This window comes from Prorops nasuta, unplaced genomic scaffold (genome assembly GCF_024137725.1).
Source record: "Prorops nasuta isolate Cenicafe-Biocafe unplaced genomic scaffold, Cenicafe_Pnas_1.2 PNAS00004, whole genome shotgun sequence".
Classification (NCBI taxonomy): domain Eukaryota; kingdom Metazoa; phylum Arthropoda; class Insecta; order Hymenoptera; family Bethylidae; genus Prorops; species Prorops nasuta.
Genome location: NW_027116801.1, coordinates 989,249 through 1,001,396, shown reverse-complemented (window position 1 = coordinate 1,001,396; position 12,148 = coordinate 989,249). Strand labels below are relative to the sequence as shown.

Sequence of the window (12,148 nt, the reverse complement as noted above, 5' to 3'; positions counted from 1 at the left end):
ACATACGATTATAAAAAAAAGAGGAAATGGTGTTTGATTCTAGTGATTAATTGAGATGCATCTTTCTATCGAGAGAGTGAACGTTAATTCAATTAAGATGTGCCTTTATTAGTTAAACTGGACATGTGGGAAGATAGAATCTCCGTGGAAAATGAAGTTGAGGTGATTCCCTTTATTTTAAAAGGAATTAAGAAACCTGAAAATGATACCCTACCTAATACCGAAAACTATAATGACTATTTAATTCACAAAGCTAAAGAGCCTACATATAACGCCAATCTAAACCTAATGAAAAACAGAAAATACGCGCAAAATAGAAATAGACGATACGGAGGATCTGAAAAACATTAAAAACAAAACAAGAAATGATTTTAACCGAAGAATGGCAAACTAGTAACCTACTGATAGGTTTTTGGTCATTCTTTAGTTAATAAAAAAAATTTCCACGGTTTTACCCGTGGGACTCACTCATTCAGCGAATTCCCAGCCATAATTCATACATATTCTGCGACAATACCGAAGATGGGAATGGTGATGTTGATGGCGATGATAATGGCGTTTATGATGACGATGGAGATGAGGACGCTGACGTTATGCACTCGCGAAAAAATGATTTTTAAACGGCACTGCGCGAATTCTTTTTAAGGTACACTTCTCGCGACAACCGCACTACGCGACGAGCAGTTCACGACTGTCACTACAAATTCTAATTTTTAAATCACCAGTGCGCTACGCGATTTCTTCTTAACGTACACTACGCAGGAGAACCGCACTACGCGACGAGTAGTTCACGACTGTCACTACAGATTCTGATTTTTAAATCAGCAGTGCACTACGCGATTTCTTTTAAACGTACACTACGCGGGAGAACCGCACTACGCGACCAGCAGTTCACGACTGTCACTACAGATTCTGATTTTTAAATCAGCAGTGCGCTACGCGATTTCTTTTAAACGTACACTACGCGGGAGAACCGCACTACGCGACGAGCAGTTCACGACTGTCACTACAAATTCTGATTTTTAAATCAGCAGTGCGCTACGCGATTCCTTTTAAACGTACACTACGCGGGAGAACCGCACTACGCGACGAGCAGTTCACGACTGTCACTGCAGATTCTGATTTTAAATCAGCAGTGCGCTACGCGATTTCTTTTAAACGTACACTACGCGGGAGAACCGCACTACGCGACGAGCACTTCACGACTGACTCTTTGAGACACAAATTATTCAAAAGGCACTACGCGACGCGATTTCTTTTTAACGTACACTACCGGGACAACCGCACTACGCGACGAGCAGTTCTCGTCTGACACTACAGACTCGGATTTTTAAAGTAGCAGTGCGCTACGCGATTTCTTTTAAACGTACACTACGCGGGAGAACCGCACTACGCGACGAGCAGTTCACGACTGTCACTACAAATTCTGATTTTTAAATCAGCAGTGCGCTACGCGATTCCTTTTAAACGTACACCACGCGGGAGAACCGCACTACGCGACGAGCAGTTCACGACTGTCACTACAAATTCTGATTTTTAAATCAGCAGTGCGCTACGCGATTCCTTTTAAACGTACACTACGCGGGAGAACCGCACTACGCGACGAGCAGTTCACGACTGTCACTACAGATTCTGATTTTTAAATCAGCAGTGCGCTACGCGATTTCTTTTAAACGTACACTACGCGGGAGAACCGCACTACGCGACGAGCAGTTCACGACTGTCACTACAAATTCTGATTTTTAAATCAGCAGTGCGCTACGCGATTCCTTTTAAACGTACACTACGCGGGAGAACCGCACTACGCGACGAGCAGTTCACGACTGTCACTACAGATTCTGATTTTTAAATCAGCAGTGCGCTACGCGATTTCTTTTAAACGTACACTACGCGGGAGAACCGCACTACGCGACGAGCAGTTCACGACTGTCACTACAAATTCTGATTTTTAAATCAGCAGTGCGCTACGCGATTCCTTTTAAACGTACACTACGCGGGAGAACCGCACTACGCGACGAGCAGTTCACGACTGTCACTACAGATTCTGATTTTTAAATCAGCAGTGCGCTACGCGATTTCTTTTAAACGTACACTACGCGGGAGAACCGCACTACGCGACGAGCAGTTCACGACTGTCACTACAAATTCTGATTTTTAAATCAGCAGTGCGCTACGCGATTTCTTTTAAACGTACACTACGCGGGAGAACCGCACTACGCGACGAGCAGTTCACGACTGTCACTACAGATTCTGATTTTTAAATCAGCAGTGCGCTACGCGATTTCTTTTAAACGTACACTACGCGGGAGAACCGCACTACGCGACGAGCAGTTCACGACTGTCACTACAAATTCTGATTTTTAAATCAGCAGTGCGCTACGCGATTCCTTTTAAACGTACACTACGCGGGAGAACCGCACTACGCGACGAGCAGTTCACGACTGTCACTACAGATTCTGATTTTTAAATCAGCAGTGCGCTACGCGATTTCTTTTAAACGTACACTACGCGGGAGAACCGCACTACGCGACGAGCAGTTCACGACTGTCACTACAGATTCTGATTTTTAAATCAGCAGTGCGCTACGCGATTTCTTTTAAACGTACACTACGCGGGAGAACCGCACTACGCGACGAGCAGTTCACGACTGTCACTACAGATTCTGATTTTTAAATCAGCAGTGCGCTACGCGATTTCTTTTAAACGTACACTACGCGGGAGAACCGCACTACGCGACGAGCAGTTCACGACTGTCACTACAAATTCTGATTTTTAAATCAGCAGTGCGGTACGCGATTCCTTTTAAACGTACACTACGCGGGAGAAGCGCACTACGCGACGAGCAGTTCACGACTGTCACTACAGATTCTGATTTTTAAATCAGCAGTGCGCTACGCGATTTCTTTTAAACGTACACTACGCGGGAGAACCGCACTACGCGACGAGCAGTTCACGACTGTCACTACAAATTCTGATTTTTAAATCAGCAGTGCGCTACGCGATTTCTTTTAAACGTACACTACGCGGGAGAACCGCACTACGCGACGAGCAGTTCACGACTGTCACTACAGATTCTGATTTTTAAATCAGCAGTGCGCTACGCGATTTCTTTTAAACGTACACTACGCGGGAGAAGCGCACTACGCGACGAGCAGTTCACGACTGTCACTACAGATTCTGATTTTTAAATCAGCAGTGCGCTACGCGATTTCTTTTAAACGTACACTACGCGGGAGAACCGCACTACGCGACGAGCAGTTCACGACTGTCACTACAAATTCTGATTTTTAAATCAGCAGTGCGCTACGCGATTTCTTTTAAACGTACACTACGCGGGAGAACCGCACTACGCGACGAGCAGTTCACGACTGTCACTACAGATTCTGATTTTTAAATCAGCAGTGCGCTACGCGATTTCTTTTAAACGTACACTACGCGGGAGAACCGCACTACGCGACGAGCAGTTCACGACTGTCACTACAAATTCTGATTTTTAAATCAGCAGTGCGGTACGCGATTCCTTTTAAACGTACACTACGCGGGAGAACCGCACTACGCGACGAGCAGTTCACGACTGTCACTACAGATTCTGATTTTTAAATCAGCAGTGCGCTACGCGATTTCTTTTAAACGTACACTACGCGGGAGAACCGCACTACGCGACGAGCAGTTCACGACTGTCACTACAGATTCTGATTTTTAAATCAGCAGTGCGCTACGCGATTTCTTTTTAACGTACACTACCGGGACAACCGCACTACGCGACGAGCAGTTCTCGTCTGACATTACAGACTCGGATTTTTAAAGTAGCAGTGCGCTACGCGATTTCTTTTAAACGTACACTACGCGGGAGAACCGCACTACGCGACGAGCAGTTCACGACTGTCACTACAAATTCTAATTTTTAAATCACCAGTGCGCTACGCGATTTCTTCTTAACGTACACTACGCAGGAGAACCGCACTACACGACGAGCAGTTCACGACTGTCACTACAAATTCTGATTTTTAAATCAGCAGTGCGCTACGCGATTCCTTTTAAACGTACACTACGCGGGAGAACCGCACTACGCGACGAGCAGTTCACGACTGTCACTACAGACTCGGATTTTTAAAGTAGCAGTGCGCTACGCGATTTCTTTTAAACGTACACTACGCGGGAGAACCGCACTACGCGACGAGCAGTTCACGACTGTCACTATAGATTCTGATTTTTAATTCAGCAGTGCGCGACGCGATTTTTTTTACCGTATACTACGCGGGACCACCGCATTCCGCGACGAACACTTATCCACTGACACTACGTAACTAGGATTTTACAAACGGTATGCGCGACGCGAATTTTATTTCAACGTATACTACGCGGGACAACCGCACTCCGCGACGAACACTTATCGACTGACACTTCGAAACTCGGATTTTTCAAACGGCACTGCTCGGCGCGATTTTATTTTCAATGTATACTACGCGTGACAACCACATTTCACGACGAACACTTATCGACTGACACTACGTAACTCGGATTTTTTAAACGGAACTGCGCAACGCGAATTTTATTTCAATGTATACTACGCGGGACAACCGCACTTCGCGACGAACACTTATCGACTGACACTACGAAACTCGAATTTTTCAAACGGCACTGCTCGGCGCGATTTTTATTTCAATGTATACTACGCGTGACAACCACATTTCGCGACGAACACTTATCGACTGACACTACGTAACTAGGATTTTTCAAACGGCACTGCTCGGCGCGATTTTTATTTCAATGTATACTACGCGTGACAACCACATTTCGCGACGAACACTTATCGACTGACACTACGTAACTCGGATTTTTCAAACGGCACTGCTCGGCGCGATTTTTATTTCAATGTATACTACGCGGGACAACCACATTTCGCGACGAACACTTATCGACTGACACTACGTAACTAGGATTTTACGAATGGTATGCGCGACGCGAATTTTATTTCAACGTATACTACGCGGGACACCGCACTCCGCGACGAACACTTATCGACTGACACTTCGAAACTAGGATTTTTCAAACGGCACTGCTCGGCGCGATTTTATTTTCAATGTATACTACGCGTGACAACCACATTTCACGACGAACACTTATCGACTGACACTACGTAACTCGGATTTTTTAAACGGAACTGCGCAACGCGAATTTTATTTCAATGTATACTACGCGGGACAACCGCACTTCGCGACGAACACTTATCGACTGACACTACGAAACTCGAATTTTTCAAACGGCACTGCTCGGCGCGATTTTTATTTCAATGTATACTACGCGTGACAACCACATTTCGCGACGAACACTTATCGACTGACACTACGTAACTAGGATTTTTCAAACGGCACTGCTCGGCGCGATTTTTATTTCAATGTGTACTACGCGTGACAACCACATTTCGCGACGAACACTTATCGACTGACACTACGTAACTCGGATTTTTCAAACGGCACTGCTCGGCGCGATTTTTATTTCAATGTATACTACGCGGGACAACCACATTTCGCGACGAACACTTATCGACTGACACTACGTAACTAGGATTTTACGAACGGTATGCGCGACGTGAATTTTATTTCAACGTATACTACGCGGGACACCGCACTCCGCGACGAACACTTATCGACTGACACTTCGAAACTAGGATTTTACAAACGGTATGCGCGACGCGAATTTTATTTCAACATATACTACGCGGGACACCGCACTCCGCGACGAACAATTATCGACTGACACTACGAAACTCGGATTTTTCAAACGGCACTGCGCGAAGCGAATTTTATTTTAACGTATACTACACGGGACAACCGCATTCCGCGACGAACACTTATCGAATGATACTACGAAACTAGGATTTTACAAACGGTATGCGCGACGCGAATTTTATTTTAACATATACTACGCGGGACAACCACACCCCGCGACGAACAATTATCGACTGACACTACGAAACTCGGATTTTTCAAACAGCACTGCTCGGCGCGATTTATATTTCTACGTATAATACGCGGGACAACCGCACTGCGCGACGAACACTTATCGATCTACACTTCGAAACTCGGATTTTTCAAACGGCATTTCGTGGCGCGAGTTTTATTTTAAGGTATACTACTCTGGAAAACCGCACTCCACGACGAGCACTTATCGACTGACACTTCGAAACTAGGATTTTACAAACGGTATGCGCGACGCGAATTTTATTTCAACATATACTACGAGGGACACCGCACTCCGCGACGAACAATTATCGACTGACACTACGAAACTCGGATTTTTCAAACGGCACTGCGCGAAGCGAATTTTATTTTAACGTATACTACACGGGACAACCGCATTCCGCGACGAACACTTATCGAATGATACTACGAAACTAGGATTTTACAAACGGTATGCGCGACGCGAATTTTATTTTAACATATACTACGCGGGACAACCACACCCCGCGACGAACAATTATCGACTGACACTACGAAACTCGGATTTTTCAAACAGCACTGCTCGGCGCGATTTATATTTCTACATATAATACGCGGGACAACCGCACTGCGCGACGAACACTTATCGATCTACACTTCGAAACTCGGATTTTTCAAACGGCATTTCGTGGCGCGAGTTTTATTTTAAGGTATACTACTCTGGAAAACCGCACTCCACGACGAGCACTTATCGACTGACACTACGAGACTCGGATTTTTCAAACGACACTCCTCGACGTGAAATTTTTAAACGCGCTCTCTCACTCTTTAGTGAAGTCGCTAACCGTAACAGAAATAAATTATTGCATGTAATTTTATAGAGTTAATTTTAATTTATTTAACTTTAATATAATTAAAGTGAAACTGGCAGGCTTTAACAGTCTTTGAGGCTTCTGTCTTTATTCGCTGCAGCACTCACACACACATACACAATAGATACGCTCCGCACTGACTGTAGTCACAAATTTTCTATTTATTACGCGAATTACACACAGATAAAAGCTTTTATTTTCATCACACACTGCATTCATTACTATATATTCTATTAAAATATCCCAACTGCATTATTTAAATTTCCCTCTTGACATAATTAAATATGCGGAAATTATATAGAAAAGTTAAGTTTAATTTTTAAACAATTTATTGTCACCAATGCCGAATACTTATAATTGCACAACACTATTAAAAAATTTTAACCAGAATTTTAAATTTATTTAGAAATGAATAATAATTAATAAAATCTTAAATAAATTTAAATTGTTTGTATAAAAATAATAAAAACTAATTAAATTTATTTAAATTTTATAAAACGCGGCACAATTTTATTAATATTATAAAATAAATAGCTCATATGTGATGAAAATAAAACATTAAATTATTTTTAATCGCGACTAATTTAAACTAAATGTCAGTACTCACTCAGTGGTTACGAAAAACCACAACGCGGGATCCACTGACGACCGGTACGCGGATAATTGATAACTGAGTTGATGTACCCGCTACGCGAGAGGGCTATGCGGAACAGGTATCGCTTATTGTGGGCGGGTTAATTAGCAATCGCACCTGTTTGGTTGCAATTTGAGATATTCCGCAAATCAGTTGCGACTGCTATCGGTATGAGTAGGATCTCTTTCACCAACTTTTAAAATGATTATTTTGCCAAGTACGGATTGACCATTTTTTCGAAAATACTTATGCTAATACATTGCAATGTTAACAATTTTATATCATATGGCAAATTTAGCGTTTTAAAAGCCAGTGAAAAAGAATCTTAACGAGTAGTACCTGTCCCGGATGGTATTTTTTGAAGCGCGAGTTTCAGTTTATCTATCAAATTTCCGCGTATGAATTGTCAGTAAATCGCGCTGTTTCTTTTTATAATCACTGACATTTATTTCGCATTAGTCGCGATTAAAAATAATGTAGTGTTTTATTTTCATCAAATACGTGCTATTTTATTATTATGTTAATAAAATTTTACCGCTCTTTAATAAATCTATGTAAATTTAATTAAAATAAATTATTTTGTTACAGTTTAATTAATTTTAAGTAAATTTTCATTCATTATTATTGATTTTATATAATACAATAATTTAATGGAATACTGTATGTGATGAAAATAAAAGCTTTCATTTGTAAAAGAAGTGTAATAATTAGAAAACTCGTAAAAATTGTCAGTGTGCAGCACACGCGTGTGCGTGTTTAGTGCTTGCACGATTAAAAGTAGAAGACTCAAAGACTCTCTTAACCCATAATTCTCATCATTTTATTTTGAAGTTAAATGAACTATAAAATGAACTCACTACAGTTTAATAAAATAATATTTGTTATACATTAGACGATCTTATTCTAAAATGAATGCGCGTTTAAAAATTCCACGCCGTGTAGTGACATTTAAAAAATTCGTGTCGCGTAGTGCCGTTTAAAAATAATTCTTTTGTAAGTGAATATCGTCATTATATATGCTGTTTTGCAATTAATTTACAATAAAAAATGTAGTTAATAAATATTTTAAAACATCTGCATGTTATAATAAATGATGTTCTGTTAAACAAATGTCTGCATTTATACTATTTATAGTTCCCGCTTACATCTGACGTGTATAACGAAATTTACCGAGCTCAGACGAAGTTTTTTATAAGTTTTTTTAATAGTGTATAGACACTGTGGAAAATTGATCGCCGTCTTTGAAATTCGTAGAGAAAGTACGAAGTGAAGTTAACTGAAAGGTCGCCGAATCAATTTCCTATGGTGTATGTACATACTATGTAGTGCACAGTGGGAAATCAGTGGAAAATTGAATCGTGTGTGGTTCAGCTAGCTTCACTCAGTAATTTAACATGGAAAATGATTACTATACACTATAGCTGAAAGCACATACGATTCAATTTATAGTGTAGTATATACATACGAACGAAGCAAGCGAGTGAGTTAGGTGCGCGAAGTAAAAGCGCTGGTCTTTTTAATGCGATTCCTAAAAGCATCGAAAAATTATGGGAAAGCCATACCTGGCGATTACTGTGTACAATACACTTAAGCCGAAATCAGACGATGCTTTTTCTCGTGCTGGATTGCTTGCTGAATTGAAATATTGTTTGCTGATTGGTTATAATAATGCAAATATCCAATCAGCAGTCATCATTCTAAATTCAGCAAGTAATCTTAGTAATCCAGCACGAGAAAAAGCATCGTCTGATTCGGCTTTAGGGTCGGTGAAACGTTCGCAAATACAATGCTGGAAACCTAAGGAATTGAAGCCAAAATAGCAGATTTCATGTTTGGAAACTCGAAATGAAGATACTCTGAATAAAAACAACATAAGTTATGTGATAATTTATAATTTTTACGTAAAATTATTGTCTATTTAGAATGATCACTGCTTTTTTGGCTTCGATTTCTTAGGTTTCCAGCATTGCATTTGCGAACGTTTCATCGACCCTTACACGTCCAGCCAGACTCCACTCTCCAGCGGCCAGCCAGCCAGAGATTCCAGCCAGACCCGTCTGCTGGACCCGTTCAGTCGCTCTTGTCAGTTGTCACCTATCGCTTAAGTCTAGTGAATTTTTAAGTTTATGTTTGCCTACATTGCAACACTGCAGCTGCTTGAGCTGATAATTGACTGAATGCAATATTCGATCGCCGATCGTAAACAAAGTTAAATATAATTAATTGAAAAATTGGCGAGCTGAAGGAATCGTAGGAGCTATTGCTGCTTTTCAACGTTGCACCAGTGACTGAACTCCAACCAAGAAGCATTCTCCACCAAAATGGTAAGTTTTCATTAATTTTCTAATTGAAACTTTGTGCGAAAAAATGTAAGACCCAATGTCAAGCCTTAATTAATCTAAATTAAGTTAATTATGCTATATTTTACGTAACATATCATATAGCATGATTAACTTAATCAAAGTTTGAGACACCGGGCCTAATTCTTAAATTGTAATTGAACACGTAATTTATTAGGATGGAATACATTTATCTGAATATTACTTGAAAAAAGCTTTCAAATTTGCATTGAAAGCTTTTATTTTAAGGTTTCTTTTAAGCTTATTGGTCTCATATTTTTAAACAAGACTAAAAATGGAATATAGCTATTGGAGAATTTTGATTCAATAAGTTAGCATAATATTATGTAAGTTACATCATCATCATCATTGTTTTTTTAGCGTGAGTGCATATCCATACATGTGGGTCAGGCTGGTGTTCAGATTGGTAATGCCTGTTGGGAGCTCTATTGCCTTGAGCATGGTATTCAGCCAGATGGTCAAATGCCATCTGATAAAGGGCTTCAAGGAGGCGATGATAGTTTCAGTACCTTTTTTAGTGAGACTGGTGCTGGCAAACATGTACCAAGAGCAGTTTTCGTAGATTTAGAACCCACAGTGGTTGGTAGGTAATTTTTATGGAGTTTTATTTATTTTAGATTGTATAATTTAATTAGTATTTCTGTCAATTAGATGAGGTTCGCACAGGAACCTATCGTCAGCTCTTTCACCCGGAACAATTAATTTCTGGCAAAGAAGATGCAGCAAATAACTATGCTCGTGGTCATTACACAATTGGAAAAGAGATTGTTGATGTTGTATTGGATAAGATACGAAAACTTTCAGAAAGATGTACTGGTTTACAAGGTTTTCTAATCTTCCACTCATTTGGTGGTGGAACTGGTTCTGGTTTTACATCCTTATTAATGGAACGTTTGTCAGTTGATTTTGGGAAGAAATCAAAATTAGAGTTTGCTATTTATCCAGCACCACTGGTCTCCACGGCAGTTGTTGAGCCATATAATTCTGTCCTTACAACGCACACAACTTTAGACCACTCAGACTGTGCATTTATGGTAGATAACGAAGCGATTTTCGAGATTTGCTGCCGCAATTTGGATATTGACAGACCATCCTATACAAATCTCAACAGGTTAATCGGCCAGATAGTATCATCAATTACAGCTTCCTTACGTTTTGATGGCGCTTTAAATGTTGATTTGACTGAATTTCAGACTAACCTGGTTCCCTATCCTCGAATTCATTTTCCTTTGGTCACCTATGCTCCAATCCTTTCTGCAGACAAAGCGTGCCACGAACAGATCTCGGTATCCGAAATCACTAATGCATGTTTCGAGCCTTCCAACCAAATGGTGAAATGCGACCCGCGAAACGGAAAGTACATGGCTTGCTGTTTATTGTACAGAGGAGACGTAGTGCCAAAGGACGTAAATGCCGCTATTGCAGCAATAAAAACAAAACGGTCAATTCAATTCGTCGATTGGTGTCCAACTGGTTTCAAAGTTGGTATCAATTATCAACCACCCACGGTAGTACCAGGTGGCGATCTTGCCAAAGTTCAGCGTGCAGTTTGCATGCTCTCCAATACGACTGCGATTGCCGAAGCTTGGGGAAGGCTTGATCATAAATTTGATTTGATGTTCGCAAAACGCGCTTTCGTGCATTGGTACGTCGGTGAAGGAATGGAAGAAGGTGAGTTTTCCGAAGCCCGCGAGGATCTTGCTGCTTTGGAGAAAGATTATCAAGAGGTTGGATTGGACTCTTCAGAAATTGATGGAGAAGCGAATGACGATGAATTTTAAGCAACATTGGCTCAGAAAATTAAATTTGATTAATTTCTACATATATTTATATTTGTTTTATAGAAACTATACATATTTACCATATCTTTGCTTAAGACGTGCAATCAGAAATATCGAAATTAATTTAAATAACGTATAGTTTAAAAATAATTGCTGAGATGAAGCTTTAAAGGCTTAGAAAAGTATTTTATTTTATAATTGTATGTTTATTTTATAGAAATTTATATTTACAATGATATATATCTTTATTACATATATGTTATATAAACGCGTGTACATTATTTATAGCGAAAATCCCAAAGTCTGTGATGATTCAGCTACAAGTTTAATTTTTGTTTTTGATATTTAATCTTTCGATGAAATAAATTGGTTTTATCTTATTTCTGATGTTTTTGTTTTATTCAGCAGTAGGGTACCAATTCCATTTGCTAATTATTAAACAATAGGTTATAATTACTTTTATAATACAGGATGTTTCAGCGAAAGCGTTGTAGAGGGACAATGTGTAGAAATTACTATTTACTATCAAAGAATGTTTTAAATAAAACTTGTTTTGCTT

The 12,148-nt window shown here is 40.2% G+C and overlaps 1 protein-coding gene across 1 annotated transcript; it reads left to right on the top strand.

Annotated features, from left to right (window-relative positions):
- Positions 1-9,527: 9,527 nt before the first annotated feature.
- On the top strand, positions 9,528-11,589 carry LOC136772298 (tubulin alpha-1 chain-like). Its single transcript, XM_066725180.1, has 3 exons — positions 9,528-9,772; positions 10,169-10,391; positions 10,460-11,589. The coding sequence occupies exons 1-3, from the start codon at positions 9,770-9,772 to the stop codon at positions 11,587-11,589; spliced, it is 1,356 nt and encodes a 451-aa protein (XP_066581277.1). The 5' UTR covers positions 9,528-9,769.
- Positions 11,590-12,148: the final 559 nt, after the last annotated feature.

Coding starts and splice junctions, on each gene's coding strand:
- LOC136772298 (XM_066725180.1), top strand. Junction 10,392..10,459: donor TTTAGAACCCACAGTGGTTG/GTAGGTAATTTT, acceptor TCTGTCAATTAG/ATGAGGTTCGCACAGGAACC.